At 34.6% G+C, this 27,345-nt stretch overlaps 1 protein-coding gene and 1 long non-coding RNA gene across 2 annotated transcripts; one reads left to right on the top strand and one right to left on the bottom strand.

Annotated features, from left to right (window-relative positions):
• The first annotated feature begins 816 nt into the window (after positions 1-816).
• LOC121407744 lies at positions 817-5,450 on the top strand. Its single transcript, XR_005968949.1, has 2 exons — positions 817-3,262; positions 3,319-5,450. It is a non-coding gene; the product is annotated as an uncharacterized LOC121407744 (long non-coding RNA).
• Positions 5,451-6,810: 1,360 nt separating this feature from the next.
• LOC121407743 (soluble scavenger receptor cysteine-rich domain-containing protein SSC5D-like) lies at positions 6,811-24,504 on the bottom strand. Its single transcript, XM_041598936.1, has 7 exons — positions 24,129-24,504; positions 19,438-19,554; positions 17,662-17,774; positions 16,313-16,535; positions 12,210-12,319; positions 11,104-11,305; positions 6,811-9,347 (listed from the first exon to the last, which is right to left on the bottom strand). Exons 2-7 carry the CDS (start codon positions 19,511-19,513, stop codon positions 8,650-8,652), a joined length of 1,422 nt encoding a protein of 473 aa, XP_041454870.1. The 5' UTR covers positions 19,514-19,554; positions 24,129-24,504; the 3' UTR covers positions 6,811-8,649.
• Positions 24,505-27,345: the final 2,841 nt, after the last annotated feature.

The raw sequence follows: 27,345 nt of genomic DNA, 5'->3' as shown, positions 1-27,345 counted from the left end.
GTGGCTCAACTTGCCCCTATGCTCAACTTACCCCGCCTTCCCCTATATATTGTGTAATTTTACATATTTGTTTATATAAAGCTGAACAGGCTACTCTGGATAAAGATTTGAAATAAATAAATAAATAAAATAGAAATAGTGATGTCATCAGTTCCTCATTTACATACCGACCGAGATGTGCATATAACTGTTTTGTGAAATGAAGCGAAACTTTAAAATGCCATAACTTTATTTTACATCCGATTTTGATGAAATTTTCAGTGTTATGCTTATTGAATTTTTCTCTTTTTTCAAATCAAGATTATGTTTGGGTGGACTTGTCCTTTAAGTTGTGTTTACTTGCAACACGATTTAAGGATCTGACAGCTTGGAATGCAAGGCAAGCACAAGTGTAAACTGAACAAAAATTGAAATATATTGAATCAAATATTTCCATGACTTGCAAGAAGAAATCAACCTATTGAAATAACTGCTCTCGTTTCTGCTTCTGGGAAAGGTATTAAATTAAATTTTTTGACTTTCCCTAAGTTACACTGCAAAAACTCAGGTGTTGATCGAACACCAGCCTGGAATCTATACAGTGGCGTACCTAGGATTTTCTACAGAGGGCAAATTCGTCCCCCCCCAAAAAAAAAATTTAAAAAAAAATTGACAAGCAAAAAAAAAGAAAAAAGGTCTTCAACCACAAATATAGGATTTTGTACCTTGCACGGTCGTCAGGGGGGGGGGGGGGCAGACTGCCCCCCCCCGTAGGTACCCTAGTGAATCTATATATGTCCACCAGAGAAGTGTTAAACAACACCAGTATCATTTTGGTCTAACACCAGATAGGTATTTATACACCACCAATTAGTATTAAAACTGCATCGATTTGATTCCAAACTTGTGTTGTTTCAATACTTCTCTGGTGTGAACATAATATAGATTCTGGGCTGGTGGTAAATCAACACCAGAGTTTTTGCAGTGTACCTGGGCTTTGATGAACCATACATATGTTTATTCTACAATCCCTGTTGGTTTCATGGAAGAATGAATTTAACACACTCACCAGCAGTATAAATTGAAATATGAATCATAAAACCTTTATTCACGTAGGATACAAAAGATAAAATTAGGAAAATTTGATAATTACATGAGTATCATACACATATAAGAAAACATAATTCATCATCAAAACGAAACTTGATCTAAAATGCTTATATTGTTAGGTTTTTTTTCTTTGAAGTGTGTTACTGCAAACTTTGAGCTAAATATGAAATATGGAAATCTTTCAGGCATACTTGACAGTTAAAACTTTAAGATTGACAGTACATGAGTAATATATATATATATACATAGATCTAGAGGTATACATGTAAATCAATGCCTAAAAAATTTGTGAAGATATTACGCAGCAAAGCTAAATAATATAGGTGTTCACCTCTGTGGTTATACAAATTGCTTTACTTTTGGTGGTAATAAAACTGTATTATGCACTTTAAGTCTTATAAGTGCAAACTTGTATGAAAGAACTCATCACATACTACCATAATAATGATAACATTATGATGTAAAGCCTCATTTCATGTGATGTCATGATTTCAGCATTTATTGGTTTAAAGTTTTTTCACCCTGCAACAGAATTCGCTTGCCTCTGAAACATATTTTTGACCCCCATAAGAGACTTTATACACAAAAATGTCGAGCTTTGTTTTCTAACTTTACCGTGTCATATCTGAACAAGCATTTAAAGGTGTATTATATTGTGGCTTCCTTCATAGTTCTGTAACTCTATTAGAAGATATCTGAAAGTTGAAAACTTGAAATCGCTCTAATTAAAGTCTACTGAAAATAGAAATCCCTGAATCACATTAATGAAAACAGGTTTAAAGCACATCAACTACGGAGTTTCAGCCCCAGCATACTGTTTATTGCACAGCACCATCTCATGGTCAACCTGACCACAGTGCACAATCAATTCTTTCTTAATAATTCAAATTGTTGAAGAGGCCTAACTCTGAGAACAAAATGGCTTAGGTATAGAACCATAATGCTGAAACTGGCCAATGGCATTAAACAAATTATTGTGAAAGTATGCCTCTAATTGAAATACAAACCAAACTTATCAAAGTCAAATATGCAAAGGTGTTTGGGTACCTATGTTCAAAGCAACAAAAAGCAAATTAATGATTACAATCCTCTGTTAAACAGCAATCAAACTCATGAAGTTCATTTGTAATTTTAAAATAAAAACAAAAGTATGATAATGCAACCACTCTATCACACTGAAAATGAAATATTTATAGTCATTAATGTTCTTCTGTGTAATTGTACTATATCATGAATACAAAGTATGTCTGGGACAAAGAAATATGATGCACATGATGTTTAATTAATACCCAAATTTCTTAAAGTACTAAAAATTTACATAATTCTGAAGTACTGGGAATGCTAGTTGAGAGATCTACTATAAATTTATAAATACATGTATAAACCACAGATTTGAAAGAACATTTCCGAAACCTAGGCATTTGGGTAATTTTTTTCCATCAATTTAAACTCTGCTTTTTAAGCATTTATCCTGTTTTAACCTTTGTAAATCTTTATTGCTTCATAGTTACTGGCCATAATCACATAATTGGCATTAATGAAATATAGGTATAGATGTTTTGCACTTACTGGACTCAACTCAAAATCAGACCTTCAACAAAAGGTAATATGGATATATATATATCTGCATATAGCAGCAATGGAAACGCACACCTGAGAGTTGACCTCAAGTCACCTGACCTGAGGTCATGTTCATGAACTTCGAAATTTTTTTCGACTTCATAGTGTATTATATACCTTATCGTCCAAAGCGAATATGGTAAGGGAGGGTAGTTGCCTAATAGAACAGCCATTTTGTGTATGCGGGGATAAGGTGTTGCTTGTGGTAGTGAAGCCACTTCCGACGCTTCCAGTGCCAGTTCTGCCATGCCGGGTGGCGATCCGGGGGGCAAATTCGGCTACCAAACTGGCCTAATGAGTGGTGATACCCAAGTTGAATATAAAAGTAGAACAATTACCTTAATAATTTGTGCGCCTAGATGCTTAGCATGCCATCATCACTCATTAGGCCACTTTGGTAGCCGAAATGGTCCGCTTGGATCGCCGTCCGGCATGGCAGTACACCTTATTCCTGCATCCCCGCATACACAAAGTGGCTGATCTAATCGCTTTGGATAAGGTAAGTAGTATTCTCCGAGGCCAAAAAATTCTAAGTTCACGAACATGACTTCAGGTCAGGTGACTTGAGGTGTCCTAGAAAAAATTCTAAGTTCACGAACATGACTTCAGGTCAGGTGACTTGAAGTGTCCTGACTTGAGGTCACTCTCAGGAGCATTTCCATTGCTGCATATATATATTTGTACAAATAATCAATATTCATGAATGCAATGAATCATTCCATCTTTCACCAAATGAAGCATTTTGTCCATTGCACAAATGAAAAAAAATTGATTTGTGACACTTACAATAGATCCTTGCCATTTGACATTTATGAAATTGTCTATTGTCATTTTATGTTATTTATTTTTTGTATGTACTTCAAATGTGATTATATGTTACTATGTCAATTGTATCATAATTGTAAATATGAAATTGAAAGTGGAAAATAAAATAATTAAATCGGCTGCAAAAGAGCATGCGATGTATGCTAAGCACGCATGGTCTGTCTCAGCAAGCATGTAAAATGGATAGAATCGTATGAATGATGTCATTGTAAAAAAGGCTGAATTATCAATATCAAACAACCAAATCAAATGACAAGGATCTATCTAGGTGTCATATCAATATATAATATATATATATATATATTATATAGACATTTGAAGAGACTAGTAAATAAGTCAATACGAATACATTCATTAACCTACACCAGTTGAACTAGCCTGAACTGGGACATATTCTTCTTGAACTTAGAACTTTGGTAATTCTGACATTATCAAAACTACTTGGTAACAGGGCTCAGCAGCCAATAAAGACCAATTCAAGGTAGTTTTCATAATCTTGAGTTCTTTTTTAAATGGGACTGAGATTCTGCTTGTGTCATATACAGTGGTGCTCAAAAGATAGTGAACTTCACCAGAATATGACATACTTAAAGTGTCCAAGTTCTGCCTTTCTTTACATATTTAATTGTGGAGTCGGGTGTTAAAGTATTGTATTAAATAAATTTGTTTTCTCTGGGCTCGCCGAACATTGTAGTATTGTTGTCTACATTCAACACTCAGCATGAAGAGTGCGTTTCGTGGTGGGGCTCACTAACTTTTGAGTACAATTGTATGAACAATTGACATTATCTTCTGTTTTGCTTCTGCTCTTTTACTACCATTAAAATATGGAAATTAAACATCCAAAAAAAATTTGAGGATGAAAACATCTACCCTAGCTGCACAAATTACCACACATCGTTTTCATAATCTGATTGATACATTTGATACTACAAGCTTATCTACCTTATAATATAACTCGATTACACAGACACAAACCTCAATGAAAATATACTTTGTTCAATGAAAAATTAGTGTTAACATTCAAATATAGATATATTATACATCTTCATATACACATATCAAGAGACATACAATCCTCAGCATAATTATTCTGAGCTTTTGATTTCTATCCATGAGAATTCTAAGAAAAAAAAAAGCTAAAAAACCTTGGGTAAACGACTCATTTGGAGAGTAAATATATTTGTTATCGATTAAATAAAGTAAATTTTTCAATACATTTTCACCAAAGGATGCCTTTGTTTTGAGAGAATAAACTCGTTATTTTTACTGTAAGGTGAACATTAAAAGTGATCATATTAACCCCAAGTAACACTCATCATCTCATTCAATAGACCTTGTTATCAATTACACATCGATTTGCCCAATCAAAATGCACATTAGCTTGTAACTTGTCATTTTAACCAAGGTTAATGCCCTCCTTTTATTCACATCTACATTAGCAGGTTAAGAGTTAAATGGTAATTTCAAACTTGCATGATGTTGGGATAAAATTTTTTTAAAGTCAAAGAAGCAAGATACAGAAAATCTTCATAAAAATCTGATGAAAGAATCTTCATCAAAGTCTGATGAAAGTCATGAAACCATGAACTTCATGCATGAGGGTAAAGATTCATTCTTCATTTTGGGTGACTTTTCACATACAATATTTTTTCCATTAGGAAAAATATGGTTGACTCTTCTCATGATATGTAAATATGCTTATTTTAATGAGTCAAATGAAACCTTTTTTCTAATGATCAAACTAAAATATAACAAAATATACATGACTTTATTTCATGTAAAAATTCATTTTACATATCACTATTTTCTGAAATAAAATCAACACTTAGATGCATAAACATGTTATGTAAATATGTCACGTTACATCCTGTTAGAATGTTTATGCTCGTTAGATTTTCTTATATTTATTCAAATAAATTGGATGTTGGGTGGACTATAAAAAATGATCAAAATAATGTATGCATATTGCAATTTTACCTCATGCTATAAAAAACAAATGAGCATAATTTCAATCTGTTTTTTGTTGTTGTTCATTTGCAAATTGTTCATAAGTCATGCATAACTTAATGATACACCATGGATAATTCAGATTACAATATTTGTCATTTTACTACCAAATATATATATATATTTTCTTATCAATTTGGTATATATTGGAGAATCAAAACGAATATATGCATCTTTCAAAACATACGCATACATAGATATATCTGTTCATACACACAAAAAAGGTCATTTTACCATTTGCAATAAACTAAATACCATTCTATGATACAGATAATGCAATCAATATGATACTCAATCTATACATACACATTTCAATTAAACCTACACTGTAGTATGTATGAATATAAAATACAACTTAGTACTGGAGACTAGCAAACAATCCAAATCAAATTCAGCCTCAACTTCAGCTAAAAATATTCAGCAGCATAATTTACTCTATATTTTCATAAGTGAGATTGTCTTTCATGAAGGAGTGACTCTCTGAAAAACTCTACTGCATGCTCCAAGTTAATCTGATTTTAGAGAATAGCAAGTTTTTGCAATCACGACAGAGATGGATTCTACAAGATAGAAAATCTATTGAAAATGCCCATCAAATCGCAATGAACAGCTGAAAGCTCCTTGTCGAGAATTGGTGATCCTGGACGGCTGACAAAAAACTATAAGGTTTGTCCAGAGTACAGTATGAAACTACTGTCTTTATTCACTGTCTTTGGAAAAAGACTACTTTGTCGTGAAGGGCTTTTGACAATAGATTTTATCTTATGTAGAATTTGTCCCTTTCGTAATTGCGAAAATTCCCTATTGTAGCATTTTTAAAAAAGAATATATACAAATATATCACTAACGCTCATCAAAAAATACGTCATAATTCTTTCAAAGTAAGATACATCTGACAGAGATTAGTACCACATTTCAATAAATAAATAAATTGTGCTTTAATTGAAAAACACATCACCTGATAATATATTGGGCCTACGTGTATAATCAGCATATAATAACTCAGCTTTGTATCTTATGAATATATCGCAGTACAGGTTTTTAAATTGAAAACACGCCACCACAAACATCTTTTTGACCAACCCCTGCCCCTCTCCCCTTCCGATGTAACACATTCACAAACATGCAACCTATAAAAATGTTTTCATTATCATCCAAATGTAAAACCTAATACAGAGTACATATGTTTGAGAATATTCTAAATGTACATATAATGTAATATAAGGCATTACCTGATCATGAAAGTACTTACATTTTTAAAAAATGAATATGAATATGAACATTAAAGTAACTGCTACAAAAATGATTAACAAGAATGATAAATCTATGTTTTTTCAAAGACATAGTCATTGATAGAAACTTTTTCTGATTCAATTGATGGTACATAGAATGGCAGTTTAAAAAATTGAAATGAATCAACTGTATCATCAACTCTGGGAAAGACTCTCTGATCATCCTTTGACATAGCCACATGGATGATGGCAGTTTATTCAACAATCTTCAGAATGAATACACTTTTAACCATGTATTACCAGTGATGAATCCCCAATAATGAAGAAATCATCTTTTCATTGTGAAGAGAAAATGAATCGGACATTGCAGAACATATTTATTGGGACAGAATTTTCAGTGAAATTTTAGATTCATTACAAGTACCTTTGTTTTTATTGAATTACAAAAAAAAATGTCATGAACAGGTGGTTAGCGTTTTTGTAGAAGTCCATGTCCAGTGTTGGCTGTGCCAGTTTGTTTAGTACATTTTAAAAGCGCAATCAAAATATTCTTTTTTCGATTTTCAAATTCCTCTACCTCAAGATTTCTTTCCCATAGGAAACCATATTAATGACTAAAATAGAGATTGCCTAACATGTATGTCTTCTTCTACTGAAGTGATTGTGATTACCTGTATAAAGAGTGATAAAACATAAGGAAGGACACACGTTTCCCTGAGGTACTCCTAAAGATTACAAACAATTACATCATATCACATCTGATCTTGTAGATTTTGTTGGTTCTTTGGACAATATTATTTTTTATAATAATTTTTAAATGCCTGTTTTGTCGATATTGCATTGCAAATGAGAGCATCTAGAATGATAATGAGTTAATGCCATACACTAATGCCATTAGATGGGTGATTCCAGGTAAATGTGGCCATATTCCAAATATTTATATTGGCTCTTTTTCAAATCTGGATCAATATTTTTAAAAAATAAAACTCATATGGAAGATCATAAATACAAAGGGTGATAGTAATCAGCCTCAATTTTTGTTTTCTAATGCATCTCCTTATAGGAGAATTCTCCAAACCATTCAAAAGATGATATACATGGGACTACATATATTTCATTTTACTTAATTTTAACTTAACAGAAAACTATTATTTGTTTTGTAAAATTTTCAGTTGGATAATCTGAAGGTCATCATTTTACATCAAATTATAAGAAAATTTTCAAATATAAAATGCAGGAAGGGTTAAAAAGTGTTCAATTTGTAGTGCCGGAAAAGTGTAATGCAATTGACCATAATGTGACTGACCGGACTTTTTTTCCACGAGAGAAACTGGAAGAGGCTTCTTAAATTTGAATGTCTTAATTGAGACTTCTATATGTAAGTAATGTTTTGCAACTATCGAAATTGATAAAAGTGTTTTGATTTGAAAGAACTATCAAACAGTAATCAGTCACTTTTTTCCATGTCCTTTTTGTGTAATGTCACTGACCGATTTTGGGGACATCATTGCATCCACAATATACATCAACACAAAACATTCTGAAAGTATTGTTTTAAAGCCTCAATTGTCAAAATGAATCATCAGCATTAACATGACAGAAAGACTCAGCCCTGGAAAACTGTCAGCACCAAGTATTTAATAAAAGAAGGCGCGTAAAAAATTGTAATGCGACTGACCGTGGAATCACCCAGATACAATATTGTCTGCATACACGTGCTTTGACATTTTTCTTTTTCTTGCACACAGTAAGCATTTTAAAATGTCACATCATACACTTCACCCTGAAATTTCTGATGTAAATTATATCACGATTCATCTGGATGAAAAAGTGGAGAGCTAAGAAAATTGCAGAATTTTAGTTAACATGGAAGTTACTGCTTGACAATGTCATCATAGGAAGGCGGAGGGGGAAGGTCTCCTACGGGAGTATTACTGCTTGGGGGGTATGCAGCTGACGCATCAGGAGTCAGCTGGGGAGGATAGGCCGATGCATCTCCTGTAGACGGGGGTGGGTAGGCTGGAGCACTAGCTGCCGATGGGGGTGGGTAGGCTGGAGCACTAGCTGCTGATGGGGGTGGGTACGCTGGAGCACTTGCCGCCGATGGGGGTGGGTAGGCAGGTGCTGTTGGCTGAGGAGGGTAACCGGCCGTCCCGGCGCCCTGGGGAGGGTAGGGATTGGTATCTGATGGAGTCTGTGCTGGATACTGTGTGGCGGACGGGAAAGCCTGAACAGGGTACGGGTTTGCCGGCGGAGCACCTCCAGCCGACGGGTAAGTAGGTGTGAAGGTCTGTGTGGGGTACGGGCGTGGTTCGCCAGGTTGCTGCTGCGGTGCTGGAGCGTGGTGGTAGGTAGGCATGGGTGTGTTCCCCGGGGCACTGGGGTTGGTGGTGACATGGACTGTGGTGGTAACAGGTGGCTGGACGAACCTTGTAGTTTGACGTTGGCGCATTGCGTTAATTCGTCTCCGTCTGAACAGTATAGCGACCACAAATATAATAATGATAAAGATGGCACCCCCTATCCAACTTCCCACACCTGACAAGCCTCCAGAACTTCCTCCTACATTTGCTATAAAAAAATCAGGAAATCAAACCTTTATTATCAAAGAAAACACAATTCACATTTCTTTGTCTTGGGACCATGCAATATGTACTCTAAGCATTCAAATATCAAATACATCTTGTGCAAGGTTAATAAAAGGGGTTCCACAGTTCTACTGAAGGTGTGGTACTGCACAAGTAAAGGACTAACATCACCAAGAAATGTTATGTGTAGAGTAATAGGGACAAGGAATAATACTTAATTACATAGAGATGCAGACCTCATGACAAAAACATCTTTACAATTTATTTTACACTCTTAAATTTATGAAACAAGTGGAATGCCTTTGCTGTCCCGCCTGCATTACGTGATTCAATATAGCATCAGTGCTGACTTTGAAAGCAGCTACTGAATAATTATTCACAAAAGAAAAACTCATATGATAAAAAAAATACTATGTCCATTGACCTAACATGACCTTTGACTGTGATCATGTTTGACAGTGGACTCATGAATGAAATAGCATGGATAACCATGGTAACACGCATCAATTTGGCACACTGTGACAAACCACTCATCAGCATAGGACATTTTTTAAACACTCACCCAATACACGCTAAATTGAGCTACCGTATTTTCCGGTGGATAAACCGCGCCTTTTTTCCCGCTTTATAATCGTGAAATATTGGGTGCGGTTTATACAAAGAAACAACAAAATTTTGTCAGAAAATTGACTATGTTTGGTCGGTAATATAAAATGGATATGAACCAACAATTACATAGAATATTTCATGTATAATTATTTGCTGGTTACTCAAAATAGGGAGTATATTTTGCGAAGTTTTCTTTAAAATATCTTCTTTGTAAAGATTGGTTTATATTATTTATTTAAGTACTATCAATTTAAAAATCTCCCAAAAAACCTGATTGTTTTGTGATGAAAACTTTTTTTTTTCAACTAAAATTGCATGGGAAATGCTCTTTGATAGGCATGTAATCATAATCGATCGTAATCGGATATCAAAAAAGGCAATAATAATGTCCTTTATTTCTCTTGTTTTTCTCTCAAAATTAATTTTTTCCCTTTTTATACCATAATTTTGATATTGAAAATGCCATTTTATGGTCACCTTTTCCTAAAAAAACCCCTGTTTTTTTGTAATGAATATTTATCTTATTTACACCTTAAAAGTGCAGTGAAAATGCTTTAAAATAGGCATGTAATTGTAATCGATCGTGATCGTAATCGGTTTGAAAATAGGCAATAAAAAATGTCCTCTATTCTTCATTTTTTCTCCTCACTTTCTCTCATCATTTTTGTTTTCTTTTTCCGTTTTTAGACTATAAGTTTGATATACAATACTGCCATTTCATGGTCATTTTTTCTTTATTCTACAAAGAAACAATTTATATTCTTTGAAAAATAAAGTTAAGAATGAAGTAACCATTTATTAAAATACAAAAATTAGTAATATATCTTTTGGTCTGTCAAGGATAGTTCGTAAAGTTTGTTCATCCAATTGACTACCAAACTCGGTTTGCAAATTTTTTTTTTTTAGAGCCTCCCGATTATAGGGGTGCGGTTAATACACGGTTTATATTCCGAAAAATATGGTAATTTATACAGGAAATCTGCATAAACCATGGGTTTTCAAAACCACCTTTGTGAATTCGGGCCATAGTGCCCTTGTCGAGATAGGGGCAATGTGAGATGGCTTTGGGAAATGCATGAAGTATCTTCCTCAAAGCCAGTATTCATCAAAGTTCTGAAATTCATACTTACTTGTTCCACACGAAATGCCAACATCTTCTGCATGGGTGCAATCATGAACACCAAAGTCACTGTGATAACAGCTGTTCAGGGTTGTTTCTGTACCAATGCAACCTAATTCATCCAACCAAATAGACCCACTTCCTTCACCAAATCTTGCACTTGTATAGTAGTCTACTATCGATGTGTCAAAGCCAAGCTGACGGCAGGCAACCTATTCATATTATGATAAATAAATGTTGTTTCACCAGGATTATCTCCTCCCTTATTACGACCCCACTATACTATCTATAATATTTAGGTTAAGAGATCATTACATTAAAAAGGACTGGGCTATTTGAGATGTATTGAGGACCCCCCTTCTGATCTCGGCCGCCGTTCGTGAGATCGCGTCGAAATTTGGCACTAGCAGTGTAAAAAAAATTCTGAAAATAATTATTTCTTATTATGAATAAAATCTGCAAATTTATAATTTGTGAAAATTTGCATATTAAACACCCAATTTCACTTCAAATTTTCGTCTTTTTTTTCCGGATGTCATCTTTGTAATCTGATTTAAAGGTTTCCACAAAATAACATTGCGAAAGCCAATTTTTTCCTATGTATTTCTTTGTTTTTAGAATTTCTTATGTATTCATTTCTTTGTTTTTTATTGTTTTTTTTTTTATTTGGTTCATCAAGTTGGTCTTTAAAAAAAAATCTTCATTGAAAAATCTGTAAAAATTGAAATATTGTATAATTCAAACAATGAAAAAAATAGTGAGTGAGGGATATTATTGACTCTCTCATTTGCATGTTACATAGTTGTGCATATAACTATTTTGTGAAAAATACCGTAAGTGAAACTTTTTTACAACTGATATTGATGAAATTTTCAGCGTTATGCTTGTTCGATTTTTCTCAATTGATCAAAATCAACATTTTTGTGTGGTGGACTTGACCTTTAATATGCATTGTTTTCACCATAAGGGTACCTTGACCATGCGCAGATCAGAACGGCCGCAAATATTACTGTCAAGTGTCCTTAACATGATGAAAAATTGCCATTGTGTTACTGTTTGATGCATAAACCGAGACGACATAAAAACAAAGCTCAAAGATAAATTTCTTCAAATTACCCTTGCATCTGAGCTGTCAAAGCTATCATCACAGACAGTACCCCAGACACCGTTTACAGAGATTTCCAGTCTTCCGTAATTAGAACCTCCATTTACCAGACGTAATTCCCCTGCAATAAGAGATCATTACATTAAAAAGGACTGGGGCCGATTGCACGAAAGGGTCTTTGCAAGGACCGTCTTTCGTGTCGCCCATCTTTTATGATGCGCCATGTGATACGCATTTTAAATAAATCATCTCCAAACATATTTCATTCGTCCTTTAAAATTAACAGAATATTTGTTTATAAAATGATATGATATATCATGAAATTGTATAAAATTTGATTTAAAAGCAAGCTAACAAATCTTATTCTTTATCATAAATTTCAGAAACACCCCGCTTATAGCATATCATAAAAGATGGGCGACACGAAAGACGGTCCTTGGAAAGACCCTTTCGTGCAATCGGCCCCTGGGCTTTTTGAGATGCATTGAGGATGGGGGGGGGGGGAGGTATAGCAAAATTTTGCCATATAATTGGGTATGGCAAAATTTAGCATAACATTAACACAAACAGAAGTCCTCTCTTGGACCTGTCAGGTTTGAATGATTCTTGTTTAGTTGTCATTATTGTATTGAAAATCATGTGCTTTCTAGTTCACAATGATCCCCTTTGGTTTGCTTATTTATTATTATCATTATTTCTTCAAATATCAATCTGGAGGCAAACAATACGTATACACTAGTACATGTACATGTAGAAAGGAACACTGTATCTGGTTTTAAAAACATGCAAGTGAATACATAACATTAGCTAAATAATCAGGGGCCGCGGAACGGTTTTCAAAGTGGGGGGGCTGACCATGCTAAAAATCACAATCATATGGTCATTTTTGCGTTTTTGTACACGGTTTTGGAAAAAAGTGGGGGGGCTGAAGCCCCCCCAGCCCCCCGGTTCCGCGGCCCCTGATAATAATACAATAATATAAAAACTGCATTAGAATTTCTTCAATATTATTGATGTTTCAAAATGTCCCAATATTCAACAAATTTAAATCATTATATTTAGCTACATGTATTTCTGATTACATTTTCTTGGTTTGATTGCAAATGTTACAATCTTTCATTTATATTTTTTATTCATCTTTTGAATTTTTCATTTCATTATTTTTTAATCCCCACCAATCGATTCATTTATTGGCTACCGTACTTAAATATATTCATTAATACATATTTCATAAAAAATAGTTATTCAAATCAGTTCCAAACATATATCCAAATTTCAATGTAAGCAACTTATATATATAAAACATTAGCTAAATAATAAATATAATATAAAAACTGCATTCTACTTTCTGCAAATTTTATTTATGTTTCAAAAAGTTCAATACAGTCCCAATATGACAAAACAAATTTAAATAATTATATTTAGCCATTTCTTATATTTTTCTTTTTGGTTGCATATGTAACAATTTTTTATTCATATTTTTTTATTGAATTCCAGGTCATTCTTCACTTTAATTTTTTTCAACTCATTATTTTCTAATCCTCATCAATCAATTCATATTTTTGCTACCAAACTTTAATAACTATATTCATCAATACACACTTCATTTATAAGATACAGTTCCAAACATGTAATTTAAAATTTCAATGTAAACAACTTCATTGTTCTGTACATAATAGAAGAGAAGAAATATCTTCTCTTCATAATATTATAGTCAAATTTTCTACATGTAGGTATTACACATGTAGCTCCAGTGATGATTGCTCAAAATTGTCTTGATTTTTCTGAAGATATAGTGAGATATTCTGGGTTAACCTACAGCCTTATCGAGAATTTTAAATTAAATGGGATGCTATGCTGCGTATCCAACATTCCTGAAAAAATTAAATTTCATTAAATCAATTCATTATAATCAATCACATGCTCTTATTTATTTCTCTTCATTTCATTAAAACAAATGTGGGGGGCAACTTATCAAAATTATAATATTTGTATGAGGTGAATGAGCTAGCATGTGGTATTTGATAGGTGAGCCAAGAGTTGTTAAAACTGAATCAGTTCTATGGGGATACAACTCACAGGATTAGGGTGGTGATTATGGAGTATGGGTTAGGCTAAGGATTGGGTTTTGAGGTTGGTTTAAAGGGGAATCCAGCCAAAGCCATAAAATGATGTGTTGGGAAGGAGACAAATAAATTAAACAGAATGGTGAAAGTTTGAAAGAAATTGGACCAGCAATAAGAAAATTATAGATGCTTTAGAATTGAAATCCCTAATACTATGTAGATTTCAAATTGGCAACTGAGTAAGTATATTATGACAAGGGGCAAGGACAACTTTCCCATAGGCCATGTACTTTATTATCAGGGATTTGTGGTTTTCTCCTAAGAACCCATTCCCCTGGGGCCATAATCTAAATATAACCCCGATAGTATCATGTTTTATGTCCTCATGAAAGAAAAATATAATTTGAAATAAAACTTTTGGGAAAAATTACATTTTAGCCATAATATGTATTGGAGTACATGGAAGAGTAGTCCTTGCCTTACATCACTATGACATCCCATATGCAGCCAATTTGAAGTCTCCATGGGTATAGTGATTACCAATGTTTACAACTTTTAAAAATTCATAACTTTCTTGTTGTTTGTCCAATATTGTTCAAACTTTCACCTATCAACTTGTCTGATTTTTCTTTTCCGTATAAAAACAAGTTTTTATTTGGGTTGGATTCCCCTTTAAGGCTTAAAGCCTGTCTTTACCCCGGGGGGGGGGGGCACTCAGTATATAATGCATAGTGGGTATGTGCCGCGGAGGGGACCCCCATTTTCACACTCAAATTTCCGTTCCAAGGCATAGCATTTTTGCCTCGTTGAGAAAAAGAACAAAGAAAGCCGCTCCAAGGCATAGCATTTTCTTCTTATCGAGAAAAAAGAAGAGGGAAATCCGCTCCAAAGCTTCGCATATTTTTCGTTACGCCGCTCCGATCGCATTGAATGAGTCGAATTTTGGTGAAAAGCGGCCGCAGAGCTCCCCCGGCGGAGGCCGCGCTAGCTGCATCATGCACGCATGACCGTTCCATAGGGATGCATACGCACTCACACGCTGGCGATCCGTTCCAAGGACCCCCGTTTTCACAAACATTTGTCGTTCCGAAGCCCGTTCCGAGGACCCTCCTTTTTACAATAAGCCCGCTCCAAGGCCCCCGTTTTTTGTCTCGCCCGCGGCACACCCCCACCACATTTTTGGTCGAGTGCCCCCCCCGGGGTCTTTACCTTTGATAAAGGGGCAGTTACATGAACCACACTGGAGTAGCATCGAATCAAATATTATAAAAGCATAATAGTCATTGAACACATTTTCCCCAACAGAATTTAATTATGGCCTTTTTCCGATCGCTATGACTTAAATTTGAATCTAGCGTCCTCTCTCAGCAATGTTTATATTTCATTTAAGATAGCCAATTTAGCACTTGGTTTACAAATTTAGTACTTGGATATGAGAAGACTACTGAAAAGATAATATCCTGACATTGTCAGCCCATTCCATGCTTGCGGAAGTGTTTATAAAAACAAGAAAAAAAAACAGTAGGCCTACAGATATTTTATTTTGATCAAGCATCCGATCAATTTAAATTTTGACGTAAAATCTGTAATTTATCCAATAAAATACCTTTTTAGTTTATATCCTTCAAACCCAATAATTATACTTGCTTATATAGCACTTAACACTTACTTTGTCAGAAGTCTCTAAGTGCTCTACAGTATATGCAGCATAATTACCCTGGCTTTAGCAGTGCAGCTGTTACGCTCGCTGCGTTTCAAGGAATTCCTGCCAGGTACCCATTTACCTCACCTGGGTTGAGTGCAGCACATTGTGATCAATTTCTTGCTGAAGGAAATTACACCATAGTTGGGATCCGAACCCAAGACCCTCTGTTTCAAAGTTTCAAAGGTTCACTTTGGGGTACATGCACTAATATACATCTAATCTAGTAATAAAATGGATCAGTGACATGCACTTTTGGGGCATTCTCCAAAACTAAAGAAGTCTTTAATGTGCAGGAGCAATTGTTGCCAAAGCAAAATCAACAAATGATTGGATTTTCTTTTACCTCCAATCATGGAATCTGTAGTTGATCCACAGACGATGCCAACATCCTCTGAATGAGAACAATCATGGATACCATAGCCACTGTGGGAACAGCTAGCCAAACTCGACTCTGAACCAGTACAATCCACTTCATCCAACCAGATTTGTCCCGTCCCTGGCCCGTACCTACTGCCTCCGTAAACGCTCGTCAAAAACGAGTCCAACCCAAGCTCACGGCAAGCCACCTGCACCAAATAACAAAAATTGAAAAATTATCAAACAATCAATCGATTCAAATTAAAAATACAGTAACTCATTGATAGGAAAGCTTACCACACTAATTAGATTTTGATGAAGAAGGCACTTTTTCTTTTTTTTTTCTTTTTTTACCTTTTGCTTTCCAATTTTTCTTTGAACTTTGTCGAGGAATCTTGAAATAAACAGCATAAAACAAATCCATCTAGACCAGAAAAACCAAAAATCATACACTTATAATTCTCGGTTGAAAACACAATTTGCATTGACTTTGTACACTAAACCACATTTTTGAGCAATTTTTGGCATGACATGCACTTACAAAATGTTGCAAAACTTCGGAGCCGTGTACCCAGGCTTCTCGCAAAATTAGTCTCAAAAGTTGAGCAAGACGTGAAAGTAAAGTCACCAGCGACGCGGTCAAAAAATTTTATGCTGCAAAAATATTGCACGAATCGTTGAGGGGGAGGGGGGTCTCTGAGGTCTGTCCCGGCCTAGATAGGGTTATGGCATGGTCAACAGCAAATCTCTATTATCACTTTTTAAGATACTTACTGATCCCTTTTGGTCTAAATGTTTGCAATTAATGTTAATTATACACTTGAGAAGGATATGGTATAACATTTATTCTGTCATAAATATTCTATTTTCTTTTTTGGACAATATCATTTGTCCCTTTAACCCTTGTTAGGGGCCAGCACCAATATAAAGGAACTTTGACCTTTCTGTTGTCTCTAATCATAGATTATTAATGATGTAATGGTTTTACATTCTTGATGCATGGATGACATAAATGGCAGAAAGCAATCAACTAATTTCCAAAATATTTTCGATGGAAGCAAAAATATTTGAAAAGTGAAAGTTCTGAGGACAACAAATTCTGGATCAGAAAATTCACATCCCTGTTTAAGTTGGCACAAGTAGCTAAGAAATTGCTGTATGAGAGCACAAAAACTGTTACTGCCAACTGTTACCTGCATGTACATATACCTACATGTATATGGTTCAGATGGGTAAAAGCTTCTCACGTGTCTGACCATCAAGATCAACATTATTGTGTGGCACACTCTTGGTTAAAAATCTGACTATTTGCCATTATTTTAGATTTATCTTTACCTGTGCATCCAGAATCCCAAAGTTGTCATCACAAACTGTGCCCCATTCTCCATTGTGGTAAATCTCCAATCTTCCATAGGTTGGACCACCATCTTGCAAACGTATATTCTGACCTGTCAACAACAAAACAGAAACAATATTCACAAAATAGACTGTTATTCAGGCAACCTGCTATAATTCAATTCAATTCAACTTATTTCACATTTGCATAAAAAGACAATACATATGATTACAGAGATAAAATGGGTATACATGTATAATACATAGAATCACACAAAATACAGAGAAAACAAATGTGTGGAATTTAACAAAGGCCAACAGCCTACATGTATCAAAGGCATTTCCCAAACGGTTGTAAACAAAAAAAAAAGTGTTACAAACAGAACTAACCTAGGCAAAACACAAAAGCAAACAGCAAAACAGCTGAAGAAACAATTCACGAATTAGTAAGAGCTTTTTAAAAATATTTTTGTTCGAAGGAGTGGAGTGAAGGGCAAGATTGAAGATCATTAGGTAAACTATTCAAGAGAGTGGGTCCAACATTACTGTGCATATTCAATTGTAGTTTGTGAGAAATCATATTTGAAATTTGGCACATGAAATTTTTTGGACTGTCTGGTACTAAGAGATTTGTTTTCTTTACAAATAAATCATCATATAAAGAGGGAAGAGTATTATGGAAAAAAAATAAGTACATGAAAATTGCAATTTGATAGGTGTTTATAGTGATAGAGAGTGAATTAATTTCTTTAAACAATAGTTGTGTACTTGTTTTGGGGGAGGATAACTCTTATTGCACATTTCTGTAAAGCGATTATTCGGTTTAGATGAACCATTGCACAGTTACCCAGAGAATATTACAATATTTGAAGTAAGGACAATTGACTGAGTTTAATGGAATTTATTATTTTAATTGGTTTATTGCAGAACTAACTAAAGGAAAAAAGTCAGAAATTTTACTATTTTGAATAAATATCAAAGTTATCAGATAGAATGTTCTTATTTTTAGAGTGAAATTTTAATTCATTGGCAAGAAACCACTCATGTATTTTTTCAGATGTAAATCCAAAGAAAATTATTAACAGACAAAAACAGATTTGTATCATCTGCAAAACGTAGAGTAAAAATTATATAATTACTAACAATAACATGCTGTAAATCATTAATATCTTTTTTTAAGTAACAGGCCTAACACAGAACCTTAGGGCACTCTCAGTCTCATGTAGACATGTTTCATCTAAAAAGGGACATTTTCAATAGAAACGTATTGTGCTATTGTGTTCAATGTTGTTTTCGCGATGCTGATAATGGTAAAACCTGAGCTGATTGCGTTTTCAAGCATATCTTTTCGGCATTTAAAGTTTCCTCCCTATAAGGATCTGAAAGACTCTTGCTTTTATGACCGCGAATGCAGGACATTGCTTCTCATTATATCCTTGTTTTGTCATTGCATTTCCAATCATGGTTCATAATGCTGTTTAAATTTGAAAATTAACATTGAACGCACCTTAGTAACTACTGCTTGAAATATGAAATTTTTCACATATTTTTCTGACAGTTGTTGTTGCTCCATCAACGTTTGATGGCACTGAAAAACAGCTTTCTGCTGATTTTTTATTTCTTGCAAAAAGTCCCAGAAAGGGGGGGGTGCACCTGCCTCCAATAGTAATCACTCTTTACATCAACCTTTCGTAGGAGGCGACTTCACATTTGATATCAGAGCAGATGAAATATCATCTTGAACACTTGTAAATTAAAGGAAAAAAGAAGTTTTACCTTGTGAAATTGTCACAACTTGCAAGAAGAGTAAAGAGGGAAGAAATGCGGCAGATAACATTGTCCATTCAATCATGTTCCTGTCCTGTCTTGGCAATGACGAATGAAAAACGATACCTGCAAATAAATTCAAGCAAGAATATATAGTTTAGGTATAATATATTTACATATGTACATGTACATGGAAATCACATTGGACATGGGGAGTAAAGGGGGGGGGGGCACTTAATTATATTGCTGTTAAGGTATCTTTCTACATGTAGAATTCAAACAAAAATACAAATTGAGTGAGTCACATCACATTAGGTATCTTTTCTCCTGATTTGAGTTGGATTTTGGTGCAACTCGAAAAATTAATTTATTAGCTGGAAAAAAAATGTAAAAAAATATGTGGAGCGTTGTGGCCCAGTGGATAAGTCTTCTGACTTTGAAACACAAGGTCGTGGGTTCGAATCCCAGCCATGGCGTAATTTTCTTCAGCAAGAAATTTATCCACATCGTGCTGCACTCGACCCAGGTGAGCTGAATGGGTACCCGGCAGGATAAATTCCATGAATGCATGAGCGCTGAAAGGCAGCTTTAGCTAAAGCCGGGGTAATAATAATGATAACGCGCCTCGGAATAGAATATTTCTAGATAGATGGCGCCATATAAATGCTTATTATTATCATTATTATTATTAATGCATTTAAGGATGGTTTTGAAAACCAATGGCCACATGTGTGTGTGTGCAACATATAGTCGAGTGCCCCCTCCCCTGACTACATTAACATTCTCAAATATTACAGACATTGTAATTGAAATCATATCATATTTCTTTGAATGTATCCTGAAATGACCAACCATTTCAAGTCTGTGTCAGGTTGCTACATAACTTTTTAAAAGCACTTGCCCAGTCGGGCAAGTAAATTTTTAAATAGTTGAAACATACTTGCCCAAAAATCTATTTCACTTGCCCGAAAAAAATCCTTGAAAAAATAGTTTTACCTCTTTAAAAGAAAGTTTTGCAGTTTTATAAACCATTGACCTTTTTTTTCTCTTTTGACATGAACTGATCTACCTTGGTATTGCATTTCTTTTTCCAAATTGATTTTATGTTGCCTGCCATGACCAAAATTAGGGTCAATATATCATATCGACCCTAATTTTGGTCATTCTACTGTGAGAATTTTGCTTTCCCAATTTGGGCAAGTAGTTTTGGTCTTTACTTCAAAACACTTGCCCGACTCTAACTTTTACTTGCCCCGGGCAAGTGCTTATGTAACACCCTGTGTGTAGAGTTTTATTCTTTAATAACAAATTTATAAACAAATAAGGGAACTGGGTTTTTCTTTGATTTCATTTCATTACAAGCTTTGCCAATATGTACACTGTATATGTCCTTCACATATTTTTAAATACCCATTAAGCCCAAAATGACCACTACTATGGTTGGCAAAAAAACAAACAGGGGGGGGGGGGCGGGCACTTCCATTGGTCAGTGGATATCATACATGTATGTGTTCATGGGATTTCAAAAAGCATCCTAAACAAGTAAATCTGAAATGCAACCCAGTAGTGGTGTGCAACCATAGGCTACCCTTGCAAGTATTAGTTACAAAACACCACTCTTAACCCTCTCTAGCTCGGGAGGGGACAGGGGGGCTTTTTTCAGCTAAAGAAATCATCTGATACCTATGTAGCTGATAAATCACCTTTTCATCCATTGTGATGTCAAAGTGCATAGCCATATAGCAGTGTTTCCACTTTGAAGGAAATTACCCACATTCCGCAGGAAATCCAGATAATTTTTCGGATAATGAAAAAATTCCAGGGTTAAGAAATTGTTTGTTTCATAGATTTCAGCTCATGTTCCAGCTCACATTTCATAATTTTGTTCCTATTTTTATAAAGGGCGTAAAGAAAAAAAGGTTAAATTCCTTGATTTTGGTCACTTGGACCAAGTTCAAACTTTAATTCAAGCTTGCTGTAATATTGTCCGAGGCCAAGATTTGTTAATTCTTATTAACTCAAACTTGAAAATTCCAGGAAATGACTATGATTTTCGGGAAATTTGTTTCAGATCAGTGGAAAAACTGCAAAAATAACCCGCCGCGCTGACTGACCTACGTGGAACGCATATATTATTAGTGCTTGCGCCGTCACAATCTGTGACGTCAATGAAGGAATAGTGGGCTATTCCATCATTGACGTCACAGAAGAATAGCAATTTTTCAAAATAGTGAGAATGTGACAGTTCGGTCACAACCGTCACATGATGCTATTTATTTCAAATACCCAATCAGCATACATGATATGTTGTACTGAGGTTTTTTTACCCGACTGCTAAGCACGAATGCCTGTGAGCAAGCAACCAAGGGATCAACGGCTTAAGGTCCTCTTTGAGGGACCTGGTAATGAGGATAAATGCCTTTCTACAAAGGGCACTAGCCCACCACTTGGGAATCGAACCCAGGTCACCGGAATCAGAAACCCCCGCTCTACGACTGAGCTATCGCACCTAGTGTTGAGGACTCCATGATCATGTCTTTTTAAAAAACTTTGACATATACTTATTCATCATTGGAGTCTTGAACCGCCCTTCACATATGCATAAGAGAGACACGTAAACACAGATGGATTTCCTTAGGAAATCCATCTTTTTTATTCAAAATCACGTAAATGATCATGATTTTATTAATCTCTACACCTTCCTACCCCAATGTGTAGGAAGGTTTAAAAAAATAGTCAATCAAAATGTGAAAAAATAAAGGTTTCTCACCAGACTGATGTTGTGTAGATCCCTCAATCCAAATGTACACAACACAAATACAATAGGGTCGTCCCTTGAACCTCTTACACATGACGTACATCCGGTTAGTGATGCCGTTTTGAAGAACAATTTATAGATAACAATTATTATTTCCCAAATAATAAAATTCATTACGTGATTATAAATAATTAGCAGTATTTTACTAATTATTGATAATTACGTAATAAATTTTATTATTTGTGAAATAATAATTTTTATATATCGATTGTTCTTAAAAACGGCATCGCTAACCGGATGTACATCATACGTAAGCGGTTCAAGGGACGACCCCTATTGTATTTGCGTTGTGTACATTTGGATCGAGGGATCTACACTACATTGGTCTGGTAAGAAACCTTTATTTTCTCGCATTTCAATTGACTATTTTTTAAACCTTCCTAAACATGAGGGGTAGGAAGGTGTAGAGATTAATAAAATCACGATTATTACATGATTTTTAATAACATAGATGGATTTCCTTGGGAAATCCATCTGTGTTTACATGTCTCTCTTATGCATATATGAAGGGCAGCTCAAGACTTCTATGATGAAGTATACGTCAAAGTTTTTTAAAAAGACATCATCATGGAGTCCTCAAGACTTTATCGCACCTTGATATATGACGGTGGGCCCCAAGTCTGCGTGCACCTAACAATTTGAGTTAAGATTTAACATGAATTTCTTCTTATTTCACAAAATCATTCAGTTAATGTTTCTTATATTATTTTGAGTAAGTGTACCAAATTTCTCATTAAAAAAATGAAAGAATGTATACGATTTTCTTGAAAAAACCTCGGGCTGTCATTTTCAGATTGAAAAAAATAGGTACCCCATGTCTGCGCACTCATTCACTTTGAACACGATTCGGGGGTTTTGATGAGAAAGGCTGCATTTTGAGGCCGTCACAAGAAATGCCCTAAATTCATTATTGTTAAATCATTTTGAGTCAGATTTTTTTTAATGAATACCAGTCTATGTATTGCATGTGTAAAGTTTGTGCTCATTGGCATGCATATCTTCTTTTACTAATACTATAGTATCGTGCAGATACGCACGTGCGCATATTATGGTAGTGGATCGTATTACCGAACACTTTTCATGAGTTTGATCATATCAAACACATTATTCCAATAAAATTCACCAAACTTTTACCATAAATACACAAATACCTACAAATTGTAAACATGCAGAAATTTTGCCGAATTTTTTTTTATTTTTACGACATCAGCTTCCAATCGGACCCCTCTTCGCAAGTGAAATATTTTGGTCACTTGAAAAGGTATCGTATTACCGAACGTGTGTTTTCTAAGGGAAAAGTTGGGAAAACAACAAAGTCACTGCACTATTTTGACCATATTTTATTGTTTTGAGGACATAAAGACTTCGAAATTGTGTTTTTGATAAATTTTCATCATTTTTCTATTTAAGTTCCCTTTGGGAGGAAGTTGCAAAGGTTTGAACATATTTGATTATTTTCTGACGCATGTGATGCGCGCGTTCGGTAATACAAGGCTGGTCGGTAATACAATCACTCACTATAGCTATACAAGGGGGATTGCGCAGACTTGGGGGAACTTGCCATAAACTTCCATAAATAAATCTATGCGCGGATCATGATGCGCACAATTCACAAACATAACTGTGAAACAAACCTCACATGCATGTGTGAGTGCTGTGGAACTTCCTTTAAATTAAAAAAATTTAAGCCTTGTTAATTGTTTTAACACACAGCTACACAACTTCACAAGACACAAACATCCCCCCCCCCCCCCCCGATATCAAACTATATAGATCTAGTACCGTATACTGTCTGTAATTGTATAGCTGTACGGTGTTACATGTGTTGCACAACAGAGTTTCATAGTCATACTTATTTTGGTTGGAGAGCCCTTTACATTACCTACACTACAGTGCAGAGTCAGCGGTCAGTGTGGGTCTCGCTCTCTGATCGATGATCTCACTCAGCTCAGCCAAGTCGCGGTCTAAACGGTACGGTACCTGGCCTGCTTGGCCTGCCGTTGGTTTGGGCTTGGTTTTGTGTCGAGTTGCTCTCGCTGTTACGCTGCTGCCGCGGTACATGTACACTTCTTCATTCAGGTTTTCAGACTCGGATGGTTGTATTTTGTGCACTACCGTTCGATATTCAATTAGATTTCTTAAATTTTTCGTCTTCGTTTTTCTTGGTCAATATTTTCTGTCTACAAGGATAAAATACATGATTCTTTTCGTCCTAAAATAAAAACGCTATAGGCCTACCGGTAATAGTAATACTCAACAAGGCGTTGTAATTGCAGCAGGCAGATTACGTCATTATTTCACGTAAATTTTAGATATCAAGGATAGCGCAATTGCGATCACGTCACTAAATTCCATAGATATCAGGGATAGCGCAACGTATTGTATATCAGTGAATTTTCCAGAGATGTTCATCATATTTGAATTGTGGAGAGGGCACACCGACAGTGCACCAAACTCAAATATGCGTCTGTTTTTTTTTTTATGGAAAACAGTGTCTGATATGTATTTTTATTTAAAAGAATAAATTTATTTTGATCTGGTGGATAGCATCCGGCCTCCTTCCAAACACATTATAATACACTTTCTGCAAAATTCATAATCCCACTTGCAAAGTATTATAAAGTAAAGGGAAGCATTTTCTAATAATTTTAACAATCTATTCATTCTTAAATAATTTTGGCTGTCTTAAATATTCATTATTGCCACCAAAATTTTGCTAGCTTCTTACCTCATATCTCTCCCTAAATTTAAAAATTGTGGTGAAAGTAATTAGATGTGGTAAGGAAGTACCAAAACAGGTAAAGCTCCCTGGGTTACAAAACAGGCAGACTTTTAAAAGCCGTTTGTAACATAAGCATGATTTTACGCACATGAAGTAGCTCAGCACCCAAGAACATTTTCCAGTCATGCATAAAGCTGTGTGCAAATTTACAAACAGCTTTATGAAACACCCAGCTAGGCAACTAGTCAAAGTTGAATTTTCCATGATATTCGGCAAAATAGAAAAATGAAAGCATTTTTTTTGTGGAATAGACCTTGTCACAGCAGTGCTTTCTGAAATCTGAATTCATTTTGACTCGATTCCTAATGCATGTATTTTAGAATTGTGTCATCATGTACCACTACCATCAAAATATCCTTGGAGCCTGTTCATAGACATTGTTATGCAGTAGGGCAATTCCATAAAATATGTACGTTCGACCCCCTACAGGTGGAACCTTCATGAAATTTTCTGTCTCTGAGTTCTGGCTTTTGACAGTCTGTTATGTTTTCAAACGACCATGATTTGGGCAGTCTATAAGTCGTATAAGACTTGAGAGAAATGAGGGTCTGATGTACAGAAAGGTTGATCATTTAATGGCACTGCCAAGTGAGAACAAATTTACCATAACAGTTATAAGCTACTGAAATCCTTACATCTGATTGGCTAATAGTAAACTTATTAGAGAAATTGTGCATTTGCTATTATACACCAAGTCTATATGAAACAGGACCCTGGAGTTACCCAAAAGGAAATATCTTTAATGGTGTAACAAATGAAACAAATAAAAAAAAACGGAAAATGAACAAAAAACAAACAAAAGACTAGATGTTGTGTGAATAAATCGATACATATTTATTTTCAATTGTAAAAACAACACACACAATATATATATATATATATACATATATATATATATATATAAGATAACTTTGAATATCGTAGTAATATATTTTGTTTCATGATTTTAGTTTACAGAAAGACACCCAAAGAGGCAATGGAAAAAAGTTATCAAAAATGAATATTGTTCTCAAAGCCTGAACACAGGGAACTAAAGGACTATTGGATCCACATGAAACTGAATTCATTTTAACAAGAAAAATAAACCCAACTATAAACAATAAATCAAAATGAATAGAACATGAATAAGTAATCAAAATCAAGACTTGTTTAGATATAGAATAATTTTCATTTGCTTGTTGCTTGTAATAATGTAATTCGCCATTTTTTTTTGTAAATTGTCCCTTTCAGCATGTGCTGCTGGTCATTTATATACCAATAAATAAATAAAAGAATGAATAAATACTAATAAAGGTTCATATTTTCATACAGTATTTGGAACAAAATGAAAAAAAACATTCTCAAATACATCAGATACTTCTAGAGATTTCTTGGAAAGTATTGCCTCTGGGGTGAATATTTTAATGGCCAAACTCAATTTCAAGTATTTGTGGATCAATTATACTTCATAGAATTATTTAATCTTACTTTAATGACAATTTTAGCTGTTTGTAATTCAATTTCAGCTTTAACCTATGATGGCTTCTGCCTGCTCTCAGAGTGCAGGAATGTTCAATAATGTTCAATAATACCACATACTCCCTTGGTGGAGTGAGGCAAATCCAGAATATTGCATTTCTGCTGGACAGAAAATACTTACATTGGTAGAGATTTAACTAAATTTGGGGCCACATTACTAATTTAAATCATCTCATCCACCCCCTCCCCACCAAAAATAATGATGATAATAACATATGAAAAAAAATATTTAACAAAATTAAAATTTTCTCAAATCCATCGAAAATGGTAAATAATACATCAAAGGGGTAGTAGGATCAATCTGCTTTGTTCACACTATTTTTAAATCCACACCTAACATACTTCAAATTATTGACAATGTCTGTATTATCCTTCATCAGCAGTAGAAGAGATAGGGTTGGCACTACGTGTATACATCAAGATATTTACACATTACAATCACTACAAAAATATATACCCTGTATAACAAATGACGTGACTACACAATAATCAAAATCACAATATAATTTTAAGAATATCATTGTCAAATTGAATACTTTACATTTGATTTCAAATAAAATCACAATAATATACAGTAAATATTCTGTGCATCCCACAAAAAAAGGAAACCCATTTTCCGAGATAGATTTGACAATTATTAAAGATAAATGCCAGTTGTGGTAATGATTTCAAAATGAGTTCGTAACTTCGTACAGAATCCAATGAAATGACCATCAAAGTGTCTGTACATTGTATATAAATAAAAAATATGAGCCAAAGGATTCTGGAAGAAATTGTTTAATTGCTGAGGAATTAGCAA

The sequence above is a fragment of the Lytechinus variegatus genome, chromosome 2 (genome assembly GCF_018143015.1).
Source record: "Lytechinus variegatus isolate NC3 chromosome 2, Lvar_3.0, whole genome shotgun sequence".
NCBI classification, from domain to species: Eukaryota; Metazoa; Echinodermata; class Echinoidea; order Temnopleuroida; family Toxopneustidae; genus Lytechinus; species Lytechinus variegatus.
This window is presented reverse-complemented; position numbering and strand designations above follow the sequence as displayed.

Excerpts from the sequence above, each read along its gene's own strand:
- LOC121407743 (XM_041598936.1), bottom strand. The coding sequence starts at position 19,513 with ATGATTGAATGGACAATGTTATCTGCCGCATTTCTTCCCTCTTTACTC. Across the intron at positions 17,775-19,437 it reads AGTTGTGACAATTTCACAAG|GTCAGAATATACGTTTGCAA; the intron begins GTAAAACTTCTT and ends TGTTGTTGACAG. Across the intron at positions 9,348-11,103 it reads TGGCATTTCGTGTGGAACAA|CAAATGTAGGAGGAAGTTCT; the intron begins GTAAGTATGAAT and ends ATTTTTTTATAG.